At 40.7% G+C, this 27,933-nt stretch overlaps 3 protein-coding genes across 3 annotated transcripts in view; 2 read left to right on the top strand and 1 right to left on the bottom strand.

Moving 5' to 3' along the window:
• rerg (RAS like estrogen regulated growth inhibitor) overlaps nucleotides 1–9,619 on the bottom strand; it is a 45,113-nt gene extending 35,494 nt beyond the window's left edge. The window contains exons 1-2 of the mRNA XM_022749541.1: nucleotides 9,309–9,619; nucleotides 2,359–2,493 (exon numbers count right to left, since the gene is read on the bottom strand). Of these exons, the coding sequence (XP_022605262.1) occupies nucleotides 2,359–2,419 (61 nt within the window). The 5' untranslated portion in view covers nucleotides 2,420–2,493; nucleotides 9,309–9,619. The remainder of the gene's footprint in view (nucleotides 1–2,358; nucleotides 2,494–9,308) is intronic.
• Nucleotides 9,620–10,467: 848 nt separating this feature from the next.
• Nucleotides 10,468–19,955, top strand: LOC111224605 (plexin-C1-like). Its single transcript, XM_022749156.1, has 16 exons — nucleotides 10,468–11,496; nucleotides 12,361–12,477; nucleotides 14,032–14,166; nucleotides 14,297–14,394; nucleotides 14,477–14,582; nucleotides 14,664–14,829; nucleotides 15,191–15,293; nucleotides 15,584–15,659; nucleotides 16,119–16,160; nucleotides 16,292–16,422; nucleotides 17,607–17,786; nucleotides 18,030–18,138; nucleotides 18,802–18,981; nucleotides 19,063–19,230; nucleotides 19,494–19,593; nucleotides 19,870–19,955. Exons 1-16 carry the CDS (start codon nucleotides 10,468–10,470, stop codon nucleotides 19,926–19,928), a joined length of 2,799 nt encoding a protein of 932 aa, XP_022604877.1. The 3' UTR covers nucleotides 19,929–19,955.
• Nucleotides 19,956–20,795: 840 nt separating this feature from the next.
• LOC111224603 (plexin-C1-like) overlaps nucleotides 20,796–27,933 on the top strand; it is a 29,311-nt gene continuing 22,173 nt past the window's right edge. The window contains exons 1-6 of the mRNA XM_022749152.1: nucleotides 20,796–23,999; nucleotides 24,216–24,332; nucleotides 27,099–27,233; nucleotides 27,364–27,461; nucleotides 27,544–27,649; nucleotides 27,731–27,896. Of these exons, the coding sequence (XP_022604873.1) occupies nucleotides 22,971–23,999; nucleotides 24,216–24,332; nucleotides 27,099–27,233; nucleotides 27,364–27,461; nucleotides 27,544–27,649; nucleotides 27,731–27,896 (1,651 nt within the window). The 5' untranslated portion in view covers nucleotides 20,796–22,970. The remainder of the gene's footprint in view (nucleotides 24,000–24,215; nucleotides 24,333–27,098; nucleotides 27,234–27,363; nucleotides 27,462–27,543; nucleotides 27,650–27,730; nucleotides 27,897–27,933) is intronic.

The following is a 27,933-nucleotide window of genomic DNA, read 5'->3' as shown; positions in this document are numbered from 1 at the left end:
GATGAGAGCCAATCATTGTTGAAGGGATCATCGAGGCTACATGTAGCTTTAGATGTGACCACAATGACTGCTATTCTGTTGATTGTCTGTTTTGTGCATTAATAAGAGCAAAGGGAGGCACGCAGGTGATAGGAGAGGATCAGGCAACTGCAGAGCTGCATGAATCAAGTGTCCACGTGAAAATCAAATGTCTGTAGTCAGTCTGTGTTGAAGTGTGTTCCATCACGCAAATAACAAGTTAATCACCAGATCTAGACAACAATCAGGTTGAAAGCTAGACTATCAACAATCTCTTTTGACGTTAGACTTGTCAGTTCATTTTCTCTGTCCTTTCACACTGCACTCCAGACATCGTGTCAGGAAACAAAAGCCCCTTTTACAGTGGTCAAAAACCCCGCTGACATTGGGCTTTTGTCTGCAAAGTGAAAGGGTCCAATCAGCATTCAGTCCTGTGTCAAATGACTGCAGTAGACACAGGTGTTTATCGGCTCTGGCTCTGATCAGCAGTGATGTAAACACAACACTTGGGTGAACATGCTAATTTTCACCCCATTTCTGTGCTGAGGCATCTCTCAGAGCACAAACAATGAATCACCGATCGAAGAGTCTCACACGGAGGCTCTGACACTGACAGGAGCACGCGAGTGATCCATTTTAACATTGACATTGCTCCCTGCAATTGTGTGTGTCCTCTCAGAAAGGCAAACTCGGTTGGCAGAGTAAAAGGAGTCATTCACCTTTTTTTTTTTTTTTAGCAGGTTTACCCGTGTTTAAAAAACCCACTTATATCCAGTAATTTTGGTGTAAAAGGGTAAAAGACATGACTGAACCGTCTGGAAGTCTCTGTTTTAAGTCTGACTCTATCAGTCCTCGCCCCAATCATGACCTCAGTCACATGCATTCCCAACACAAACCTTAAGGAGAAGTAAAACATATTTTTTTGCCATACCATGGCATGGTTGATCAGTCGGCTGCTTCAGGCTGAAGTATCTCAGCGGATACTTGGGGTTCATGTCCACATCAGGATGAATTGTAATAAATCTGTACAGCTAAGTACAGCCTCTCAGAGCTGAGAGCATGCTGTTGACTTTTAGTCTTGTTTTACCTGTTATCCAGCAGCAGGTTGCATCTTCAGAATAATTTGATGATACCACAGGTGTCTACTGTGAAACCACCTGGGGTGAAACCAATATTCAAACCCAGTGATTTTATCTGTTATTCATGAAACATTTTAACACAGGGCAGAGAGTAGATAAGTGTGAGATCATAACAATACCTTACAAGATGTAACCCGCTGTTACACAACAGGTAAAATATTGATGTTTTGACTTTTCCCCTAAGGTTTGTAGAACGCTATGTAACCGAATCATGGAGTTTAGTAGAGCTGGCTGACATGACAGATGGTAGTATAATGAGGTAGTGCACTCACACCCGGTTATCTGCTTTTATATTTTGTTAAATATCATCAGCTGTGATTGTTTTGAGTGATATTTCTACTGCTTTGGTATCAGATAAGAAATCAACATGTTCTTGTTAGTTTTCAAATTCAATAATCATCACTGAGGTGGGGGTTGTGCACACTCTTCTTAAGCGAGGAAAGGATGGTCAGGGCTAACAATACACCTCCTTAAAGACAGAGTTTGATGTCAGCCTCTCAGCCTTGTTTTTACAACCGCACTCCTCTCAGCTGAAGGTTATGAACTCCTCAGTCATTCTACTTTTCAGTACAGTACTTGAGTTGACCTCCTCAGGCATTTTAATGGCCTCCTTCAACATGGAAGCAATCCCAAAGCATGTTTTCGAACAGCTGATTGTGACACAGAAGCAATATGTCTTGATTTGCAGCCGACAGGAAACATGTGGTCTGTGTTATTGTCTCAGCTACTGGAGAAAACGTACAGTGCGCCAGCTGAGGCCAAGCTGCTGCCGCTGCTGCTACTGCTGCTTACAGAGGAATGCTGAAACCAAATGATAATGACTCAACAGACTTATCTGTGGGAGTGAAGACATTTAAGCCAGACCAAAAACAGCCTCCTTCTGTAATGTTGACTACGCAAACAAACTGAGAACCAGGAGAAATTACGGCGAGTATAAAAATGCAGACAGGATGAAAGGAAAACATTAGAAAGAAGACATCATGGTGAGATACACCGAGGCAGAAAGAAATTAAAACCCAAAACAATGAAGATACACAGCAGCATGTTTAAGTCCTTTACATGTTGCCTGAAAATTGATTTAAAATGGATCTAAGCACCAAAGTTAAGAGTAAAAATCTGTTTACAATCAAAGAAAACCTATGAATGAACAGACCACAAGCCTTTGTAGGACACAGATAAACACAGACACACAGCAGTTTACCTGACTTGCCCACCCCCGCTCTGCCGAACACGGCCAGCTTCACCTCCGGGCTTTTGGCCATGACAGCAGGTGCAACCAGAGAAGCTCAGCGAGCCAATCAGTGAACACCGAGGTCAGCCATCCATCCAGCAGCGTCTGTGGAAACATGTAGGACAGTGCATTTTTACTTTTTGATGCCACAGTATATTTCAGTACATTGCTTTGTGTGCAGGATTTCCTTTTTTGCTGGTAATACTTCATGAGGGTGTTTTTACTTTTGGCACAGCAAGGGATGTGGTTCTAGAACGTGTGTGTGAGGGTTGTGTTCTTGGCTGAGAGATGATGGGATTGTTTTATTTTAGTGAAGCAGTCTTTGCAGTTATGGTAATGACAGACACCGGTGCATCCTGGCACAGCGTGACTCAATCTAGAGAAGAGGATGGAGCACAGTGAATGCATTGTTCATTCTGTAGGTGGACGACTATCAGTCAGGAGAGTGAGGCGGGCCTCAGTACTATGAATATACATAATCTCAAATATGAATATGTAGATCTCAGAATCTGCTTACAAAGAGAATGATGTTCTTACAAAGTTTGATCCTCATTTCAGGAGATAACCGATTTGTTAGTTTAGATGATATTATTATTAGAAGTTGTTCATATATCATATTCAGTATTTATAAACAGTTGATTATTATATGATTTTGAGCGAAATCATAATTAGAAAGTGGAAAAATTTGTGTGTACCTTTTGTATCTTTGCTGGACTATATATGTGATATTTGTACAACTGATAGAGAAATACTAATCATAATAATATTTTTGATACTGATACAGAAAGTAATATCATTTGTAGTATAATCAAGCATAATTAAGCATTTTTTTCTGTTGCACCACTTTAACTTCATATTTGTGTATGTGGACATGTGGGGAAGAGGAGCATGCATTTGTGGAATAAATGTCCGTGGTGTGTAGAAAAAGTTACTTATTTTTGCTTTAATAAAGGCACCCACACTGTTAGTCATGTGCTGTTGTGCAGCACGTTGAGCAGCATATTCATGATATTAGATTAATGTAACGCACCTTATTCTTCTGCCACAGAGATTTAATCAGCTGAAGGAGGCGGCCCTCACACGCCTCCGACAGTCCAACCACAGCAGAGAACGCACACAAAGATGAGCAATCAATAAGGTGTCCGCTCCAGACCCCTTGGTGAGCAGTATGTAGTACAGAGACAGTTAAGGCTGTGTTTCAGAGTTTTTGACCTCCTAACTGGGATGTTTCATGCAGGTGTGTGAGATGCAAAAGGCTGATAAATGGAACAGAAGACAGAGCAAGGAGGCGTCGAGTAAAGAGTGAGAGACACAGAGCTGAACTCGCCTGTTCAAAAAGAAAACAAAACTGCAGCCAAGCACAAGTCTGTTTAATAAGAAAACAACCCACTGTGAAGTTATTTCACAAGATAATTGATTTTAAACTTCTGCCCCAAACACACTTTGTTTTTCTCCTGGCTGAGGCTCCAACTGTTAACCAAAAACAAGCAATGATGATGGTGATGATGATGAAAATGAAATCTGTATCTGGATGACTCCAGAGGAATCCTGGGACACAGTGACTTACGAAGTAATTCCAATTAGCAGGAATGCAGATGGTGACTTAAATTTATTGATTTACAGCATGCGATGTAAATGCCCCGCTAGCGTTATTTTGAGCTTTACAGTTCCCATTAGACTGATCAGTCATTTTAATATACATTTTAAATACTGGAATAAAACATGAATCAATTTTTCTGCAGAAAGTTTTGATCAGTTCTGACACTGCGTAAAATGGACCAAAAAAAGTTAGTCAGATTTGATCAAGCAGCCCAAGACAGTTTGTGGCTATTGAAAGACAACAGTGATTCCTAACATATTATTTGTTTTGTGTTACAGAATAAAATGAAACACCTAATAAGTGATTACAGGTGACAGAAAATTGGCAATGATGAGAACCAATTTATAGCCTTCTACGGAGCGGCTGCCATGTTTGTGAAAAGATCTATTGTCAGTGTATAAATTAGACTCGTCTCTCTGTTAGTATCTGTTGGCTGAAACGAGATATGGCGAGAAAAATGGGAGAAAACTGAAGAGTCACAAGTTCAGCACAAACTGTTCAGCTCAGTAAAAGCTGAAAAATGTGACGGTGTCAGAAACATGTTAGCCAACTTCACACTGGTTGAAGTTATGAACTGGCAAACTTCCAGCTTTCTCCTCCTTCATCCACAATGGAAACACACACATAGACACACTCAGGGTTTAAGCTAACCTGCTCCCTTTTGTGCCAACACACACACATCCATATATGGTGTGTCTGTGTGCCGCTTGGTGTGGCTCAAGTGGAGGTCGATCATCCATCTCTCTCACTCGGCAAGGGTCATCATGGCAGCCGTCGGCATCTTTAAATATTTTGTTTTCACCATTATTAATGTGGGCACATTTCCACCGACCAGACAGCACAGTCAAAACACTGAATGATGTTGTAATACTGCTGCAACATTTTAGTCTGTCCATCTAGTTTAGCCTGAGGTGTTTGGGAACACGCGTGTAAGCACCGTGGGGTACCGGGGGGTCATGACCCCTCCCCATTATATGAAAAATGGACATTTGTCCACTTATCAAATGCAAAAATAAAAGGTTTTCCCCTCAATATTCAGTGCAAAACTTACTGAATGTTTATTTGAACTCCATTCAGTTATGAAGTGGTGAACTTCAGTAGATTCCACCACATAAATCCCATCACTTTCTTTCATCATTTCTTTCATCACTGGAAACAGCTAACCTGACTCCACATCACCCTCAGTAACAGGTCTTAAAGACCCTCTCCAATGACAAAGAAGTATTTAACCTTGTTAACATCCATATGGTGTTTTTATATAATACAAGACACATGAGTAAAATGCAACTTGTGGGGATGGGGGGGGGGGACCTGAAACCTTGTAAGTACAGAGAGAGAGTTAGTAGTAGCCCAACCACTAACACTGTCTCAGCCACTGCCAGTTACAAGCTAACAAACAACATAAACAAATAAAAGATGCTAACTACGCTAACCGTTCTGATCCACCTGCTAGTCTCTGATTCTGGTCTCACCAGACTCCTCATCTGAGTCTGGGTCTGAGTGAGGCTCAAACATGTGGCTGAGTCTCTCTGATGTTTCCTCCTCTGACCATCTTGCTCTTTCACCTGTCAACCTAGCACAAGCAGTGGTGGTGGGCGGGACATAAGGCCTGAACAGAATTTCTCAATGAGAAAGTAAGAGTAGATGAGCATCCACCCCCAGTTTTCCCTTTTTTTTCACTTTTCATGTGTTAAAACCACAAAATATTAATAGCAGTGTATTTTTACAGAGTTTAAAACATGTCTGGAGAAGAACTTAACAAGCGTAAAGTGTTCGTTCACCCAGGACAAGAAAAAAGGGTTGCCGTTTGTACAGTTCAGGTTTTGTATTAAGATATACTGTGGGGCACATTTTGTTACGTATGGACAGAGCTGGACTAGTTTCCAGGCTTTATGCAAAACTAAGCTAACCAACTACTGGTTGTAGCTTCGTTGTAGAACATAAGAGGATATGGTGGAATAGTTGCAGCTCACAGAAACAGCTTGTATGGCTCCTTTCTGTAACAACAAACTTGTGATTTTTTTTTTTGTTCTGCCTGTTTTCTGGCATTTATGTACTTGCTTCCTCTCTCTCTCCTCTCTCCATCTATTTTACATCTTGCACATATTACTGTAAGCAGACACACACACACACACACACACACACACACACAGACACACATACATACCACTGCAGTGATCCCTCTCCTACGCAGCAGCAGGGAAACACCAGTGAAAGAGGAGGAAGAGGAACACACAGTAGTGTCTCCCTACAACACGGTCATTCTTCTTCACATTTTGCCATTTATGGCCTCCACCCACTTCACCCACCAACCTGACTCACTCTCTTACAAACGCACACACACACACACACACACACACACACACACACACACACACACAGTTATGTAGTGAAGTCACAGGACAAACATCTGGAACTTTCTTCTTGAGGACAGATCAAGTTTTACTGACTACAATAGAAAGTGCAAACACAGCACACACACCCAACGCAGAAAGAAAAGAATATACTGTATTATGACAGTTTGGATCTGAGACAAAAACAACATAGACTGTCCAAGCCAAAGACAAAAAGAACTACAATGATACTGTATGATAAAACACAAAGCTTCTAAAAAAAAAAAAAAAAAAGAAGAGAAGTATTACAGAGAGCCAAGACAAACAGTACAATCGAACACCAGCAGCAGCTCATGCATTTAAAATACCAGTCCAGTATTTTGTTCGCCACCTTTGAATTGTCAGACAAGACGGTCACTATCACCTTTACCTCAGTTGCATCCAGTGCAGAGATAGACACATGGACTGCAGGTTGTCAATGACCTCTGTGGATTGATTGATCAGTTAGATTTGTTGGATAGCAATCAGGCCTTCAGTGAGGCCTGCCACAAAGACATCTAAGTAACACGTCTTTGTCTTGGACTAGTTGTTCCTCTCTCAGTCTCTCTAAATATTAACCCATTTAGACTGAATGATTTCGTCGTTCATGTGACTGATGAACTGCATTGTGATTAGATTGTGAGGCGAAATCCATTAAGGGAAATGTATTTAACTGGTGTTTTCAGTGGTTTTAGCTGCAAAAAAAAGTTGTGGTTCAGTCAATGGCTGACAACCTGAGCGAGGGGAGTGAGGGGACCACAAGTTGTGGTTAAATGGTTAGTTAGGTGCGGGGCTATTTCTTGGCCACATTGCGCCACACTAGCTGAACACAGCCGGGCTAGCTGTTTCTGCTGCTTCCAGTATTTAGCAAAACGATTCCTAGCTGTAGCTTCATATTAAACAGACAGAAGTGAGAGTAGCACCAATCCTCTCCTAACTCTCCGCAATAATCAAACAATTAAGACTAACTACACTGCTACAGTACAAACTGAATAGTACAAATATCACCTGCATCAAGTGATAGCTAATTTGCTGCCAGACAGAGTAGTAAAAGTACTGCTATACTACTGCTTTTCAGACTGAAGGCAAAGGGCACCAACTGTGATTTAAACCTGAAACAAAGTTCTTCAGCATGCTTCTGTTTATAATTACCATTACTGAGATGCACATCATCAGGCTTTAGTTTCATCCTGGTAAACTATTACAATACGTGACTGTCTACATACCCAAAACCGCTCTCTGTTGGGAAAGAGGAAAAAACTGTTGCCCTCTATCTAGAATCTACAATTAAGTTATTGTTTTTTTTACCCATAAACTTCTGCTGTACAGGGACTCCATCCAAACTGTCAAACTGGGCACGTGTATTTTTTCCACTGCGTGCCCAGCTGTGTCACTTTTACCCTGAGAACTGAATCTGGGTGGTGGTGCTGTGGTTGAGGGAGATTACAGACCTCTGAGCTCCAAACCATGGGAGGAGACCTGCTGCACCACAAGCTATAGAAAGACTGCAAACCACAGGCCTGTCATTAAAATACATACAGTGAACTGGTGCACTGCCTCTAAAGGGAAACCAGTGAGGGAAAGAATGCCCCAATTCTCAAATGTATTAGATTACCGATATTTTCCTAAAATGTCAATAAAACGAAAATAAAGTAAAAATTGTGTCTTCACTGTAGAGATACACTGTTGGTGTTTTCAGCCAGTGGTGACAGGTCTCTCTTAGACAGCCCTCACACTCATAGACGTTGGGCCAGTTTGTCCCTGTTTGATCACATGATTTTATCACAAAGTCTCCTCAGGGTAGATATTTGTCTTTCTCCACTGTTGGTGGGAAGAAAAACACTTCACACAAACACAGTAAACTAAACACAGATAAGAACAGCTACAAATCGTTAGAGGTGGAGGAAGAATGAAGATCCTTTACTTGAGTAGAAGTAGAAATACCACAGTTTGACATCGACACTGTTCTAAGTAGAAGTCCTCTAATAGAAATTTTACTTCAAGTACAAAAGTGTTAGCTTCAAAAAGTAAAAAGGTGCCTGTTGGAATAAAAGTTATGTTTACACTCAGTGTTTAAATGTGAACCGTCAAAGAAAGTGGCATAACATAGAAATTCTAAAGTCTGGTAAAAATAACTCAGAACAGGCGCTGAGTCATTACCATTGCACTTCATTAGGGTCCATTATACTAGATGCACCTTATCAGCTAAGACCTGCTTAAACTTCCTGTTTTTGAGCATTGTCTGATTTCAATCACAGCACATCAACCCATTTTTCATTTTTCTTGGCATACCACCTTCGTCAGGACCCCTCGGACTCCCCTGAAGCCTGGTTTGGCAAGCGCCCTTATGGGATGCGCTTACTGATCCTAAATCCCATTGAGATGTGGGCCATTATGCAACACTAAGAGCTGCTCCTGAATGCTGATTATGTCCTTGAACCCAGGAGTGGAAGGTGGAGAGAGATCAAGTAGCAAAGTAAGATGAAGCTGCATATGAGATATGCAACCGTGATTGTATTACAGGAAAAGAAAACTACTATTTTGCCTGTGGTCCCATTTAATATCCCAAATGACTGACTGGAAAGATTAATCCAACTTTTATGTTACAGTGCAGCTCATCTTACAAAAAACAGAATATGTTACTAAGACTTATATAACATCAATGAGCATTGAGCTAGATAAGGTCAATTTAAACAAGCATGAACACCAAAGACGAGCGTAAATGTCCAGGGAAATATCATAGAGATATTATTGTCTTTATGTCACGAGGGACAGCTCCACCCCAGAGGAATCTGTGTGTCATGACCTTCGCTAAAGGTGTCACCCTGTTAGGAAAATCTCAAACCTTGTGGCCTGACCACAGGTTTGATCATTACCACACCTCGGTGTCGCAGAGCTGCCCCCTGAAGGGACGAAACCCACATGAAAACACCGGCAGGAAGACTCACCAGAGACCGCTGAATGCAGTAATAATCTCCCGATGATGAGGCGCTGATCACGAGGAGATGAATTTAAAACAAAAAAAAGTTGATAGGTCCGCTGATCAATAACGATGTGTGTAACCTTCCTAGATGTAGATGCGGACGCCACGCACCGCTGGATGGACGGAGGGGATGTGTGCAGCTAGATGGACAGACGCGTGAATGAGTGGACGGATTCCTGTCCGGACAGACCAAGCAGCAGCTCTGCCTGGGATGAATGAATCCTCGAAACGGAGGGTCAGTGGAAATATACGGAGCGGAGCTGCTGGAGTTTCCGACACTCTGCTGCCTCTGACCGGGCTGCTGCTGCGTGCCGCTGCACGGTCATACCGAGGGGGCCCAGCGACCTCTAGTGGCTGGAAGCGATAACACAGGCTCCGGGCTCACTCAGGGAAAGCCCAACCGTTTTAAAATTCACACTATCTGGTAATAATGTTCTGGCTGTTAGGGAAAACTTTTACTCATGATATCCAGCTTTTGTTGTTCTACTGTGATATTCTATTTTCATATATTCAGTCAACGGTTGATCATCCACATTGACATGGTAAACCTCAACTTCTCTCAAAAAGGAACATTTTACAAATATCCAGTCCGTCCAGTCTGATGTCTTCTGCATCATTTTATACACTAGATTTTAAAATAAAGTTTGGCTGCAGAACATGAGATGACCCATCAGTGTGTCAGTGGACACACTTCACAGAATGGCTTTAATATTGTGTTCTGCACATTACACACAGATCTTGTAGAATATTGATATGTCTTTCTGATCTTAGTGGCAGTCAGCGCACCTGTTATTGCATGGAAAAGTTAATGAGACCGGCACTATCTCTTGCTCTCCTGGAGGCGCACGCAGGTTCTATGGTTAGACAAAAACATTACAAAAGTGGGACGAATGGAGCTGAGTGAAACAGAGATGCTGCTAAATCTTTATATCTGAGAAACAGTTATGCAGTTAATCTGAATGCTTTCGTTTTCGGGCCTCTCCTCCCACTTTATGCGCTTCTCTTTTCAGCAGAGGCGCGCTGCGCTTTTACGCACGACTAGTGGCACTAGCGGAGTGTACAGAGCCATGCAGGTCGTCAGTGTATGAGGGTTTCCCACTTAAAGCTGCCACAGCTGCTAGAACATGATCCTGCTGCCTGGTCTGTTGTTTATTCTCTGGGGAGAACCGGGTCGGTGTCGGGGGGAGGATGGAGGCTTCACTTTTGATGGAGATATCCGTCACTTCGCCGTGGCCTCCAACTCGGTTTACATCGCTACAGAGGAGAGGCTGTATCAGCTGAGCCACAACCTGACTCTGGTCCGGAGTCTGACCCAGAGAGGATTCATGAAGGACGGTGCCATCCCGCCGGTTGAGGAGCATTTCTACCGTGTTTCTGAGATGGCGTGGTGGAACGCAACTTTCAGCGTCAACGTGTTATTGCCATTTGTTGAGAACGGCACTCTGATCAGCTGCGGGGTGACCGACGATGAGTGTGGTTACTGTGAAGTTCTGGACCTGATGAACATCTCTAACTTTGTGCACAGGGAGAGCATCTATGTGGGACCACTGAGGCGCAGCAGCGCGTCCGTCTCAGTCTTGGTGACAGTGGAGAAGAGTCCAACCCAGAGCCACTTTTACATTCTGACCGCGATACAGCAAAAACATCAAGAACATTCCGGTCCGAGCCGCTGCCCCCCTAGTACCAAAACTCTCAACCTTCAGAATACGGATGAGAAGCAGCCCGGAGGTATATTTTCTTTTAATGATGACCAACCCCTATCTTCTTTCGAAAGTAAAGGCGATGTGGAGTTTGTGGACGGATTTCAGATCAGTTCAACCATATATCTGCTCTCCAACGTGCCCTCCGGCTCCAAAAGTAACAAAGTCCATCTAATTTGGTTTGAGGGCAAAACCAACAAGGTCGAGACTGTCAAGTCGCTGCGGGGCGCGACTCTCAGTGTCTCTGAAGGTGGTGGTGACGGTAACAGACTCCTGGCCTCCTCGGTGATCCCGGGCGGTCCGCCGGTGCTCTGGAGCGGAGTGTTCAGTGTGGGTGAAGGACAGCTGAACACCGAGCTGGTAGTGTTTGACATCAGCCCTGATCTCAGCGGAGAGGCCGATGCAGATCCAGACTTCTGTAGTGATTGTACTCCCAAGCAAACGGTTAAAAAGGTAACGGATGACAAAAAATTCAGCTTTAAGTTACTGTAGCTGCACACTCATGTCATATACTTTGATGATAATTCATTATCAGCATATGCAGTGTCTGTAATAAGAAGTTAAGACCGACGGTCGATCCTCATTATGTTTTCGTCATTTAAAATTCCAGCAAGTTAAGTTATAACAAAAAATGAAAATCAAATGAAGCTTAATAGATTTACATGGAATTAAATAAGAATTCAAGACTGTACAATATTTATGGTGCTTATTGAAATCAACAGCAACATTGTGCCACATTTAACTCAAATAATATTTTTTAAAAACATTTTTTACCAGCTTTGTCATGTTTTCTTTAATAATGTTAATATTTAATCGAAATATTAAATCTAAATGTTGGTGAAACTAGATAACTATTAAATTATACACCTACCTATGCAATTGCATGTAAATTAGATGGAAAGTTTTTTTTGTCCTCACTGCAACGTGTACATAAAACCACATCCTGGTACTCTATATATTTTCTGTGGGGCTTGATACAAAATAGAAACAAAACACATGAAGACCCTGCATGATTGAGGGTTAAATACATTTAATGCTTTTTATTTTCAACTGTGGTAGCAGGAGTCACCTACACAAAGATAATAATTCAACATATCACCACACAGACATATCACAAGATATTAATTGATGAGACATAAGTCAAGGTGTGTGCTTCATAGTGTAATATAGCAACATGTCTAATTCAACTTTGAGCAGTTTTAACATGAAGTGTTCTCAATACTTGCTTCTAACCTGAGATCTCTTCACTGCAGAATACCATGAATGCTGTCTGGATGTAAAAGTGATAATAGATGTGTGTGTGTTTCTCCGCCAAAGACACTGAAGCCGGAGGCAGTGCTCTTCAGGCAGAACCACATGACCTCTGTGCTGGCAGTGAGGCAGAAGGCCTGGATTGTTTTCTTCATCAGGACGGACGTTGGGCAGCTCATTAAGGTGTTTATAAGAAGTGAAGTGATACACATTCTGTCCATTACTGAAAAAGATACTATTGGAAAAAAAGAAAATATCTAATAAAATAAATAAAAGTAAACTGATGTAAAAAAAAAAAAAAAAAAAAAAAGCTTAAAAGCTAGTATAATGTAAGTCTGGACCACGTATGTTCAGTGTGTGAAATTGAGGACACAGTTGAAAACTTGTGGAACCGTCTGCATTCAGCCTAGTGTCAGCTGGTTTCGGCTCTTTATCTATGTGCTTCTCTCCTACTCTCTGCCTAATACAGCTGAATTCACAATATAGCCGTTTTATATGTTTTCCTGTTTCTGTTGTGAGACAGAACAAGTTTGAAATAGTGACTGAAATGTGGGCCACATGACCATAAGACTACATGTTAACCAGCAGTCACTTCCAAGCTGCTGCTAAGATCCTGATTTTATAACCATGACGTTTTCTGACAAAATCACCAAACACATCAGTTAAAGACAAAGACTGAGTTGTGATTTCAGCTGTACACACAGATGCTGAGTAGCTAACGTTTGTCCAAAAAGTTGCTAGATTTGTCAAGAGGCACTTGTCTGAAAATAAGTCTTGAATCCAGCAACAAATGCACTAAGTTGGCGACACTGCAGACTGTAAACACCCCCTAATAGAAACTGTTTTACCCAATTCATTTTGAAAGAGCAACGGCCAATGATGAAACTCAGGCACGTGGCATTGAGCTGACCAATGGTGGAAATATGCTCACTCAACTCTGTCAGTCAGTCACAGACATTTGTGATCATAGGTCTGACCAAAAATAAATGGCAAATATATAGGATGCTCTAAAGGCCTCTGTTACAGTTTTATTTAGTAACCATGATGTATGTTTATCTCATTGCAGTAAGTACTTTGTAGATTTATGGGATGTTTTCAGATTATTCCAGATTGAAACACTTTCAACATCTTCTAAATAGAGCATGTAAAATATTGTTCACTGTGTTTTGCACATCTCTTGGTGGTTTCCTGTCAATGCTATTTTGATGAAACGAGATTTTAAAAAGAGATTTGTGAGCTGGAAGGGTGTCGACCTGAATTATGATTCTGTGGACACTTTTAGGTTTTTTTCAAGCATCTTTTGAATTCATTACTAGCTGACATAAATCCAACCTGACCACAGCACTATTAAGAGTTAGTAAGAGTAAGAGGTACTAATCCATATCAGGAAATATTGTGCTGCCACCACCACAGGGTTTAAACTGTGGCAGGAAATAGAGCTGTTTCTTATACATACCTAGTACAAGTAAAAGTTGCATATGGAGGTTTTCGTGGTAAAATGAGGTGTTAAGATGTTAATGTTAAGTATAATTTCATTGGCTGAGAAAAGCCAAAAATACACGTTACATGGTTTGTGTGTAGGTGAATCGGTTACCTAGGTTACCTACCTGCTTGCCTTTCAAAATGATAGTTTTATCAGGGTAAGATAGATAAGATCAGTTTTACTTCAACTGTTGATATTGACCAGCAGCAGCTCAGTTTCTCAGAACATGACCAAAGCTATGCTCTTGTTGTCAGCTTGCTGTGGATAAGAACTATCACACCGTCTGTCCCACGGTGCTCTACAGGGCCAATGATGACTGCAGAGTGTTTCCCAAAATACAACTGGATCAAGTCGATCGTAAACATGTGTACGTGCCATTTCAGAACAAGGTGGGTGGATTGTACCACATATGTATCACATGTAAGATGGTGGTGAACACAGTGGTTGTTTATTACCACAATGTCACATGTGCGTATGTTGTATTTCAAAGTGTAGCAAAGTGTCAGTGTTTTCTTCTAGATGGAGCGTGTCCCCGTGTCAACGTGCAGCACATACAAAAATGTGCAGGAGTGCTGGTCTGCACAGGATCCATACTGTGTCTGGTGTGACTCTAAGAGGTCAGTGAAACATCTCATCTGACGTCTTCAGACATCTTTAAACAACTTTAAACTTGGTTATAAAATATTTTTCTTTTCCTAGTTGCACATTTGAAGATGACTGCAAAGATTCAGACTGGGTGTCCATTCCTGATGATTACCAGCAGAAAATGGTTTCCCACAATGTTGCTAAGGACTCCACCGGCCAGGTAGAGAGGACAAGTTTTAACTCTGATCAGTTGTGTGTCAGTTATTTGTCCTTTAAACACTCACAACGAGACCTTTTTCAGATCACACTTAACATCCTGACACACCTGACTGCGGGCGAGAAGGCACGGTCCAACTTCGCCTGTCAGTTCCCTGTGAGTTCCAGAGAGCTTTGTAGGAAGAATGAGTTTCCTCCACAGTTCCCACAATGCATCTGCATCCTCTCTGAGAACATACTTCCTGCCGAAGGTCAGTAACATTTGATAAATGTAATAATCTCATGAATTATGTACTTAACAATGGGAACACCAGTTGTTTATCAGGGGATCTGCTAATATTAAACACACAGGCTTATTTATCATCAGCCTAACTGTTGTACCTGAGCAGTCAGTCACACCTGGTATTATTTGCTGTTGTTTCCTTGTCACCTCTGCCTGCTCCTGATGATGGTTTTAAAGTAAAACTGAAAGCTTGAGAAAGCTGCCATCAGTAACTTTACTCTTATATACAGTTGTTTATCAGCTGACAAACCTGTGATGCCTCTAGTTATATTACATGTAAACATGAATCACTGAAAACTGTAATGTTCAATGTGTTATTTGCATTTCAGGCCTGGCAGTCGGTGTAAGAATTAGACTTGGCACATTGACCTTATTGGAACCACTGACGCTAACCAACTGCTCTGAGATCAGAGGACCGCCAACTTCTGTCTTGTAAGTCCACTACCACTGTCAATACACAAAGACACCTACTGTGAACTAATAATGTCTAATATAATTAAAAGCAGATAAAGCTGAAAAAGCTGAAACACATAATGAGTCAAAAGCATCAGGTCCCAGTTATATAAAGAAAAAGACTTTAACCCTTTCTGCTCACAACCAGGAATAATATATTATTATGTTGTGATCTTTGTGATCTATCAAGTCGTTGTGATCCATATTTCTAGTGTTATACTGACGCTGGTCTTTACACCAAAATGTTATAAGATTTGTTTCCTCCTCAGGTGTCAGCAGTGTATCAGGGCTGGATGTGGCTGGAGCAAAAACCACTGTTCCTGGGCAAATCAGGGAGTGAGGAATGTAATTATGCATATTTTTATGTATTTATCTAACATACGTGAACAAATGGGAAAGGAGATGAAACGGAATGCCTTCCACATCGATCTTATTTACATATTGTCTTGTTTTCTAACGTTAACAAACTAGTCACCAACTGAGTCACCACCCAGCTGCCTGCTCAGAGTGGTTCAGAGTTTAGACACTTTGCAAAGACAGCAGCTTCACTGTGACGACAGTCTGACTGTGTTTCACTGAGTCCAATGCAGGTTAAACCAAAATGTCTCATTTTCTATTTCTGCACATACGTACACCATGTAAATAAAGCAGCATTATAGGTGTTGGCATATCCCTCAGCCTGGCTGTTTTCTACTGTTCTCCAGGTTTTGACTTTAGCTGAATGTCCTGAATCGACTCTAATAATACCTTCACAGTGAGTGTCATGTAATCCTGCTGAATTTCTTCCCCCACTTCCTCCTGCAGGAAAGTGTTTGCCAAATGATGGGGTCAGGGATGAACTTTTCTGTGAGTCTGAACCTCAGCTCTCACACACATTCTTCATCTGAAGTTCACCTTCTTCACATTCAGTCGAGGTTAAAACATCAGTAGAAGGCGACACGTTAAAATGATTGTTTTTCTGTGTGTTTTACTGTCAGAGGCCAGAGATCTCCTCCATCACTCCCAGTGTCGTGTCTTTCTACGGCAGAAACCATGCAGTGTTGAGCGGTCATAACCTCAATGATGTGACCAGAGTGAGGATCCAGACTGACGACTGCTCTCCACGAGAGTGAGTCAGTTTAAAGATTCTTTACACAGTATTTTCATTTCATATACACTACTGGTGAAATGTTTTTGAACACCCCAATTTTTCCAGCTATTTTTTTTTTAAATTTCAGTAGTTCAGGTCCAGTGGAAAAACCTTAAATGGTACAAAGGTCAGCAGTAAACTGTCTAGGGTAAAACAAAAAAAAAGTTCAGGTTACGAAAAACTGAAAAATCATGTAAATTTTATGGCGCCAGACTGTCGCTTGCCACCTCATATGGCACTATATAGATATTCAGTTCAGGTTAATATTTTTTTCTTATGCAGAAGCATTTCACCGTCTATAAATAGTGACACTGAACTTTCTTAGATGAAACTAAGAACAGGAACAAAGGGACCAAACTCTAAAGAGCAGAGGTTCAGGTACAAGCTACAAAAGTACTGAAAGCCGCTAATGTTAATAAAAATAATAACAGAAAATAAAAAGAATGGCACTGTCTCTTTCTTATTGCCTGCACATCCACAAACTATCAGGGGTGTATTTTAGATACACATTTTATGACCAGAACTAAACTATGTACACCACACAGGAAAAAACAAACAAGATTGTAGTTTTTGTGCCACCACAAAGGGCTCCACCACTGCCAGCACAGTCTCCACACACATTAGTGGAAAACTTCTGCAACAGTGTTACGACCAACTTTCTGAGCAATGTCAGGAGTGTTTGGCTGCAGGATGAAGTGCACGAATCTTTCCTAAAGCCAGAAGCTGGATTTTTGATGTAAAATAGTGTTTTGTGATCCACAGGATTTTTGTGTAAATTAAGTATAGATTTGTTTTATTTCATTAGAATCACTTGATTAGAAAATTCAGACTCACTCACACTATCAACGCACTTCATGGGCTTGCTTGCACGTTGTGTTTACTTTTTTACCAGTTTTTTTACATCTTTTATTTTAATGTTCATATGTTAATATCACCATGTTATATGATGTTAAATTAAAAGCAGTTTCTATTTGGAAATTTTATTTTCTTTGATTTGTTAATTTCATCTCATGAATTATACTAAGGCAGATTTTGCTGCTCTGTTATTGGATGGTTATTTTTATACAGATTTCTGAACCAATATCTTTTTAAATGAAAAAAAAGTCATGAACTCTGCAATGAACTGCTCCCTCTCTCTCTGTCTTCCTGTGTGCTCTGCTCAGATCTCCTGTGTGGAACAACACAGGTGTGAATCTGACGTTCCACATTCCCAGCACAGAATCAAAAGGCAAGGTCAAAGTATGTGCCCTCCTCCCAGATGGTAGTTGCCATGGCAACATGAAAATCACCTACAGTTCCTTACCTTTCTGCGCCAACATCACACCCAGCAGCACCTGGGACAGGTATGATTTGTATGTGAGATTTAATATTCCCACACACACACAGACAGAAACAAAGAAAAAAGTCAAAGTGCCAATCAACAGCACTGTGACATCTGATCTCATCTAAATATTTCCAGCAGCTACTTGTGCTGCTTGACACCAGAAAGTGTTTCAACAACTAAAACTTTTAGCATTACTATAACTGTGTGTGCTCCTTCGGTGTCTGTCAGTATGAAAATTCCTCTGCTTCTCTGTGTCATTTAGTGGGAAGAGGAAAATCACACTAATGGGATCCCACCTTGAGTTTGTGGAGAGGGTCACACACAGCCACGCCCCGCAGGAGGTCAGGCTTCCCAGAAACAGCAACTTTCAGGTAGGTCTCTGTATGCACACACAAATGCACAGTGAGAATGTCAGATAATGATATAATGGACTATGTCACATGAAACAATCCTGTGTCAATCATCTTATATTGTAACATAATGTCCCATTATGTTACATTTTTGTTGCAATGCTTCATGTCATGTTATCTCCCAGTTTGTGATTACACATCATAGGTAGACTCCATAACATTTAAGTCTTGTTGCTTGATGTGGCAACACCCGTGGTAGGTGGCAGCAAGTGTGGTTTAATACCACAGTAAACACTCCTTTAGCATCTCGATTAGCATTTGTGATAGATACAACAGAAGAGAAAGTGGTGTATCTGTTTACAGTGCAGCCTGTGAATCTCTGCTGCATGAGATCGCAATTTGAAGCTAGTGTGGGAATATTGCATCACTAACATTGAAAACTACATAGAGACAAAGAGCTAATTACAGAATGTAAATATATTGAATGACCAGTAGCAAAAAAAATTGTCCACAAATAATATCAAAAATTTGATTAAATTTGAGTATTTTAACTTTAAATGACATCATATCTTTCAGTGTGGCATTACATCACTTTATTTTACGATATACCAGGTTATCATGTGATCTCATGCTATCTCATGCACAGATTAACCACTTTACTTTGTTATTTAATATTTACATCAGAGTCTCACCTATGATGCACCTGCGGCTGGAAACCTTCGGGGGACTTTTACCAGCACTGTGTTTTTGAAAGTAGCCAATGAAACCTTGTCCTGCTCCACTAAAATAACCTACTATCCAGACCCTGAATTTACTGGTTTCACATCCACAAGAATGGGGGACAATTTGCACATCACCATAGAGGTACAACATATTTTCCACACACACGCACACATATCGCATCAATTCATAAACGGTCAACATTTGCTTCTTTTGTCGTTTTAGAAAAAGGCAGACAAACTGGAGATGACAACAGCAGATATTTCAGTGTGGGGCATTCAGGCAGAAAAGCAGTACCCCTGTATCATGGTGGTGAAAGAAACTGTAAACAAGACTGACTTTTTCACCTGTGATATTCAGCGCACATCAGATGCTGAATTCCAGCACTTTATGGTAAATCTTTCATTCAAACTACACCAACCTAGACAGTGCTATAAAGAAATACAACCCCAACATTACTGTAGTTATAGGCAGGATAATGTTGATCAAGGTAGCACTTAATTCTTTCATGGAAAATATTGATTTTCATGCAGTGGTTTTCAAAATCATGGCACGATTTTGAAAGTAACCATACAGTTTTTCTATTTTTGACCCACTGGTGTCCTGAGATGTCCACCTGTAAAATTCTTTATTGCAGTGCTGTTATTGTTTTCCAGATAATGTATGGTGACAAGACTGTAAGACTAGACCCTCCATCTTTATTGCATTGTGTCCTTCTGATACTGCGAATCCTGCTGATACCATGTATTATTGTTGGTAAGTACATTAAATAGGCTGTACTGCTGAAGTGATTTTTTTCTGTTTATATGAAGGTCTGAACCTCAATCAATTTCCTCAAAAGTTTCCTTTAAATTCTGTATTATTGTGTACAGGTATGTTAAAATAGATTAGTTAAATTATTATTAAAAGTAGAGTCTAGGTATCTAATGGTGGTAGAAATACTGATTGAGAAGCTTTTCTACTCCACTTTTTGGATGAAATCTTCTTGTCTGTCTGCTTGGTTTGAATCACTAATTAGTGTTTGTCTTTCAGTGTCGGTGATTATCTGTCGATGGCAAAAGAAACTCACCGCTGAGATGAAAAAGCTGTGACCGAACCTGCTGAACTTTTATGGTGGACACAATACTCTATGTACATTTTTATTTCTTGTTGATAATCCATTATTCCACCTGTGGGAAAAGGTTTAAGTTCATCCTTTGGTTTCATAACTTCTTAACAGAGGGAGGCAACTTATCTATACACTGAGTGTAAATGTGAGAACTGGGCTTTTGCAGCACCTTTCAACCACTTTCTGTATTGTTTAACTCGGGTGTAGTTGTAGCTTTTAGCTTTTTTCTGCTCAGAAACTAAGGTTCAGAGAATTTAACTGATGTAAGTAAAAAGTACTTTTCTTCTTTATTACATAGATTATATTAGAGAACTGACACGGGGTGGGGGCATGCAACAAAGGTCACCAGGCAGAGCCAAACTGAGGACATTGCAATTACATGGTGAGCGTCTTTAACCCCCTTGGCTCCAGGATGCCCCCTTCATGATATTTTCAGTTTGTCAGTCCCATTCTCATGAACATATCTCTAACACCTGGAGGAAATTTCTTCAAATTAGGCACAAACATTCACCTGGACTCAAGGATGAACTGATTAGAATATGGAGATCAGAGGTCAAAGGTCAAGGCCACTGTGATCTCACACAACATTTTGGACCATAACTCAATCACTCATACGGTATGACAGAATTTTATACAAATGTCTATAAGGATAAAATGATAAAGTGATGACATTTTATATCCAAATGGTCAAAGGTCAACTTCACTGTGACTTAACAATTGCTGAAAGCTGAACATTGTAATTACTGTGTATTAATTTCAACCAATAAATTTAATCAGTAAATGTATTTCATGAAGTAGACAAAGCAAATGAGATCCATGTTTCTCAAACACGGCGCAAGGTGACTTGAATGTTTTAATGTACAGGACAATGGTATATACAATTAAAATATTCATTTACCTGATCACGGATGACTGCAACATAGACATTTGTTTGTTGATCACTTTGAAGGTTGTTCGGAGGTTTGGTTTGAGTATGTGACACTGTTAAGGCCAGAGTTGAAGTCAACTAGAATAGCTGAAAGTGGTTGAGAAAGTAGCTAATGATGTGATCCCAGTTATCCAGTCAAACAGTAACCTCTTCTGTAGTGACTACTGTTCAGCCAGATGAAGTGAGAAGTTTGAAAAGGAAGTAAATGTAAAGAAGAACAATTCAAATTAATAAGAAATAGCTAAATTTTCCAGCGCTTCCTGCTCTCATTGGAATTAAATTGAAACAGCAATAATAGCTTTTGGAATAGCAATAATTATCATCGTTACATATAAGTAAACAGGAAACCTAAGGAGTAAAAACTAACACCGGAAACACGTGAAATAATGAGCAGGTCAACAAATAAAAAACTGTCATGTGATCAAAGAAAAGCTCGCGCTAGCAAACACCTGTCTCTCATTAGTTAAATTGATTCAGTTATAAAGGAAAACAGCGTTAAACTACAGCGAGACGACACCGAGGCCTACGCGAATAATAAAAAAAAACTTTATCCATACGAACACAAACCGAGGAAGTACAACATGAAACGACTTTTCATCTGCGAGCTGCTCACCTCCAGCATTGGATTCAAACAATGTTTCAACACACGTGTCCCGTGGCTGGGAACCAGACCGTGGACGCTGCGGTTATATTGGTATGCACCTGTTGTGTCTACCGGACGCCCCTATATGATCAGGTCGTTTTGATTAATTTCCCTTTTATGTCTTTTATCTTTTCTCAGAACCTTGTTTTCACATTCACCTGGGCAGTTTTCCTCCACTACACCCTGTTAGTCAGGTTTACAATGAAAAGTAAGCTGTAAACAGCTAGAAACCGTATGGCCTATCCCACCTACACATATTTTAGATATGAGAGAAAATAGGCGACATGTATATTAGGGCTATTGTTGGTGAATAAATTACTCGGTCTGATTTAATTTTTTGGGACATTTTTTGTGTTAAGTCTAATTGATATTACTCTGTATTAAAGAACTATTCCAAACGGCAGATGGGGCACAATAGTAGCCTATAGTAGTCCGTTTGGATATATTTTGATTTCTATTTAATCATTTCAAATATGGACTGACTTTTGTTACAATACCAAACTGACATGCTTTGATATTCTGTCATTGAGCATCTTTGATCAGCTTTGTTGTGTTGCCCCTGTCTGATCATCACTGTCGATACATGATTTCTGGAAATAATGTGGGCTATCTGCATTCACCTGTTTGGTCGGTGACATCCACAGTGCAAGCAACTAGAAGAAAACTTCCCAAAGCTAACACTAGATGTCACCCAGACCTCACTTTTTTTACATCTTTGCTTTTCTGTAGTTTGAACATGTAGAAAGTTGTATAATGTAGTTTTGAAGGCTGGTCACCTGATGATTTCGGTTACTCCACTTCTCCTTTGTATAAATCACTGATGCCTGTAACAGTCTAAAGTTATTTACATTTAGCTCAGACATATCTCTATGTCTGGATTCTGTCTTTAAAATGAGGGGGCTTGGTGAGATGTTCGAGGGATTTCGGTTGATTAATATATTCTGGAGTTTATTTAATAAATTCATTTGAATGATGGAGAGGGACCATTCTCATATGCAGATTGGCGACATGGCAGGCCAATCAGAACTCACTGCTGTCTTAGTGAACGGGGGCGTTTTATGACCTCGCCCGCTTCACCAAAGCTTTCGATGCTGAAGATGTTCCAACTGTGTAGTGGATTTATCATATGCTTTGTGGTCAGTTGGAGGCTGTCATCGTGTCGTACATCACTGCGATCTGTTTGACTTAAACTCTACAGACTTTGTTGAAAACATGATAAGAGTGGGGCAAATGGAGCTGAGTGAAAGCGCTGCTGCTAAATCTGTTTCTGAGAAACAGTTAAATGTCTGATGGCTTTCGTTTTCGGAGGCCTCTCCTACTTTCTGCACTTCTCTTTTCAGCAGAGGCGCGCTGCGCTTTTACGCACGACTAGTGGCACTAGCGGAGTGTACAGAGCCATGCAGGTCGTCAGTGTATGAGGGTTTCCCACTTAAAGCTGCCACAGCTGCTAGAACATGATCCTGCTGCCTGGTCTGTTGTTTATTCTCTGGGGAGAACCGGGTCGGTGTCGGGGGGAGGATGGAGGCTTCACTTTTGATGGAGATATCCGTCACTTCGCCGTGGCCTCCAACTCGGTTTACATCGCTACAGAGGAGAGGCTGTATCAGCTGAGCCACAACCTGACTCTGGTCCGGAGTCTGACCCAGAGAGGATTCATGAAGGACGGTGCCATCCCGCCGGTTGAGGAGCATTTCTACCGTGTTTCTGAGATGGCGTGGTGGAACGCAACTTTCAGCGTCAACGTGTTATTGCCATTTGTTGAGAACGGCACTCTGATCAGCTGCGGGGTGACCGACGATGAGTGTGGTTACTGTGAAGTTCTGGACCTGATGAACATCTCTAACTTTGTGCACAGGGAGAGCATCTATGTGGGACCACTGAGGCGCAGCAGCGCGTCCGTCTCAGTCTTGGTGACAGTGGAGAAGAGTCCAACCCAGAGCCACTTTTACATTCTGACCGCGATACAGCAAAAACATCAAGAACATTCCGGTCCGAGCCGCTGCTCCTCTGATACCCAAACTGTCAACCTTCAGAATACGGATGAGAAGCAGTCCGGAGGTATATTTTCTTTTAATGATGAGCAATCCCGACCTTCTTTCGAAAGTAAAGGCGATGTGGAGTTTGTGGACGGATTTCAGATCAGTTCAACCATATATCTGCTCTCCAACGTGCCCTCCGGCTCCAAAAGTAACAAAGTCCATCTAATTTGGTTTGAGGGCAAAACCAACAAGGTCGAGACTGTCAAGTCGCTGCGGGGCGCGACTCTCAGTGTCTCTGAAGGTGGTGGTGACGGTAACAGACTCCTGGCCTCCTCGGTGATCCCGGGCGGTCCGCCGGTGCTCTGGAGCGGAGTGTTCAGTGTGGGTGAAGGACAGCTGAACACCGAGCTGGTAGTGTTTGACATCAGCCCTGATCTCAGCGGAGAGGCCGATGCAGATCCAGACTTCTGTAGTGATTGTCCTCCCAAGCAAACGGTTAACAAGGTAACGGGTCAATTTATACAGCTTATAGAGTTGATGCTAAAGAGAAAGTGACTAAATTCAGCTGTCAGTTACTGTAACTGCACACTCATTAATTCATTATCAGCATATTATCCATACTGTAAGTAGGCGACCTTAAGTTCTTCAAAGCTCTCCTCTCAGAGCTTTTGATACCTGTTGGATCCCGATAATGAACTTGTTTGTGTTTCTCAACCAAAGACACTGAAGCCGGAGGCAGTGCTCTTCAGACAGAACAACATGACCTCTGTGCTGGCAGTGAGGCAGAGGGCCTGGATGGTTTTCTTCATCGGGACAGGAGATGGGCAGCTCATCAAGGTGTGTATAAGAGGTTAAATCTGTAATTGGAAAAACAAACCATTAACCTAGAATCAGTACTTAAATAACACAACTGATAGCATTCACCAAGGACTATCTATTATGTTATGATAATTAGGTAGCATCTATACATGAACTTAAAGTCACAATATTGTGTTGTTTTGAAGATGAAGTCTGAGGTTGATTTCACCAGCTAATTGACATTAACATCCATCCATCCATTATCCATACTGCTTATCCTTACCAGTAAGGAGGGGGATTGACAGGAACAATTATAGTAAAATTTAATGGCAAAAAAACCCATATTTCTTTCCTGAATAACAACAAGTATTAAATGAAAATGCTTCCATTTTTCCCAACTTTACATCGGTACAATAATGTAATTTTATTTGCAGTTTTATTTGATCCACAGCAGGTCCTGGCAGACTGACATTACTTTCGGTCACTATCTTTATTTCCTCTGCATCTTCTCCATTGCATCATCCTCTGCCTTCTTTCCTTTTCCCTGATAAAACTGTTTATATTGTGCAGACACTCTTTATACATGCTCACCCACATGATTAACGATTTGAACAGAAGTCTGGGAGCACTCCAGTAACCTTCTGCAAGACACAATAGGCTCTTTCATGCTTTACCTTCACAAGTGTTCATAAAACTCCGAAGTGTATTTGTGACTGCTGTGCAGCTGAGGCCTAACAGAGAAGAATGGCTTTTCTATTGCCTGGGAAATGTAGCATGTAATGGAGGACAACTGACAGTGTATAGAGAAATACTACCGAAAAAAAGGGCTGACCACCCATTACCTTTTATTTCTTAAAGATAAGATGCTATAGCTGTAGAAGTGTAGACCTATAATTCACTGGAACATACTGTACCATTATCTGGTTGTGGTCAAGCATTAGACATACCAAATTCTGTTTGTTTAGCATTATTTGTCTATATCAAGTTTTTTGTTTCCATTTTTTTAAATTATGCCCAAGTTAATTCCCTCAACGGAAAACAGAAATTAACATAAACGAGAGCTATTGCTGCAATTCTACAGCAGCATGACAAAGTAGACTGACTAAGAGATGGCATCTGTATCTTAGGACTGACTAAGAATGAGGTCCAGTCGTCAGGTGATGTCCAGAGGAGGGACACTCACTAGGGTGGAAGGTGAAGCATGATGAACCTGAAAATTTCCAGACCACACATATAGGCTACAGCTGAAGAGCGAGAAAGTGACCCTGAGCAGCACAAAATACTCTTGCATGATATCCTGTGTACTAGGTAATGGTAAAGTGAGGCAACACATTGGATGTCACATGATGTGGACATGGTGACTGACGCTCCACAGAAACACCAATATGCAGCAAGTTTTCAACACACTTCATGTTTTTTTCTGTCATGGTGTGAGCTCTTAGTCCTGTTAGAGGACAACACAGTGAGGTTTTTCTCAGCAAGTATAACAGTGGTGGTCATTAGCAAGTGATCTGACCTACAAAAAGCCTGAACCACAGACATAAAAAGAATTCCACTGTAAGTCCGTTATTTCACCACAGCCATTGACTGCTGCAGCAAAACTTTTTCCATTACTTGTAGATGTGCGTAGATCTGTCCTTCTTTTAAAAAAAACAAACAAAAAAAAAAAAAAAAACAAGTCCATAGCAGGTTATTATGAACTATTGTTACGTTTTGTTGTTAGGTGACATTAAGAACTACAAAGTTTGCGTTAGAAGGAGGAGACTGAGTTATTGTTACCATGACAACCAAGATAATCAAAAGTTAAGGAAGTACCCAAGAACCCAAACCACAATCTTTTCTTAAACCTAGCCAAGTACCTTTTTTGCGACAAAGGTCTGGTCCTTTTGGTACAGTCTGAGTGTTTATTATTGTAACCACAACAACCAAGGTCGGGAGTAAGACTTTATAACAATGTTTATTCATAAGTCATTTATAAGCTCTTAGTTAAGGATAAAATAATCATTCCCAAAACATTGATATACATTTGTAGATGTATTATGTAGATGTTGGTGCTGTGTTAACATGTAACAAATATGTTGTAAATCATGTATAAAATTTTAAAACTTGAAACAATCATTAACAAATCATTAGAAGGATTAATAAGTAGTAAGTTTATATATTATGAATCACTTGTAAATAAATAACATGTGAACATGTTGCTAAATCATTTACAAAGCTTTCTGTATCCCCCTAATCTAAAGTGAAAACCAGTCATCACATGTAAATGTTACATATCATTTGTAAATCTTCCTCAGCTATTACAAATTATGTGAATATGTATACAAGTCATTTATAAAGCTTTCTGCATCCTCCTTGTTTAAAAAGTAAATTTTTGTCTGTATAAATGTGAAGCATAGAATTTCAGAATAGATCATAAAACCAGCTACAGAAAATGGTTTCATAAACTTTTCTATAGATGTGTTTTGCAACTTAATGGTCTATTCAAAGCTTTGCATATAATTAGTAAAGTGTTGAATTATACATTTACAATTTCTTTGCAACAGTTGAGAAACAGTCTTACAGCTGGTTATACTGTAGTCTGCTGACTGGCCAACACAAATGCCTTGGTCACAGCAGTGAACAATTTGACATCTACATTTTTTCTCTTTTTGCATTTTTTATATTTCGATCAGAGTGGCCCCTGTTGCTTCCAATTTCAGAAAAAACAGTTTTTAATCCACTCATTTTAATTCAGCCTTTATATATTTACCAGCAGCAGCTCAGTTTCTCAGAACATGACCAAAGCTACGTTCTTGTTGTCAGCTTGCTGTGGATAAGAACTATCACACCGTCTGTCCCACGGTGCTCTACAGGGCCAATGATGACCGCAGAGTGTTTCCCAAAATACAACTGGATCAAGTCGATCGTAAACATGTGTACGTGCCATTTCAGAACAAGGTGGGTGGATTGTACTACATATGTATCACATGTAAGATGGTGGTGAACACAGTGGTTGTTTATTACCACAATGTCACATGTGCGTATGTTGTATTTCAAAGTGTAGCAAAGTGTCAGTGTTTTCTTCTAGATGGAGCGTGTCCCCGTGTCAACGTGCAGCACATACAAAAATGTGCAGGAGTGCTGGTCTGCACAGGATCCATACTGTGTCTGGTGTGACTCTAAGAGGTCAGTGAAACATCTCATCTGACGTCTTCAGACATCTTTAAACAACTTTAAACTTGGTTATAAAATATTTTTCTTTTCCTAGTTGCACATTTGAAGATGACTGCAAAGATTCAGACTGGGTGTCCATTCCTGATGATTACCAGCAGAAAATGGTTTCCCACAATGTTGCTAAGGACTCCACCGGCCAGGTAGAGAGGACAAGTTTTAACTCTGATCAGTTGTGTGTCAGTTATTTGTCCTTTAAACACTCACAACGAGACCTTTTTCAGATCACACTTAACATCCTGACACACCTGACTGCGGGCGAGAAGGCACGGTCCAACTTCGCCTGTCAGTTCCCTGTGAGTTCCAGAGAGCTTTGTAGGAAGAATGAGTTTCCTCCACAGTTCCCACAATGCATCTGCATCCTCTCTGAGAACATACTTCCTGCCGAAGGTCAGTAACATTTGATAAATGTAATAATCTCATGAAT

This window comes from Seriola dumerili, unplaced genomic scaffold, assembly GCF_002260705.1.
Source record: "Seriola dumerili isolate Sdu_G_001 unplaced genomic scaffold, Sdu_1.0 BDQW01000138.1, whole genome shotgun sequence".
NCBI classification, from domain to species: domain Eukaryota; kingdom Metazoa; phylum Chordata; class Actinopteri; order Carangiformes; family Carangidae; genus Seriola; species Seriola dumerili.
This window is presented reverse-complemented; position numbering and strand designations above follow the sequence as displayed.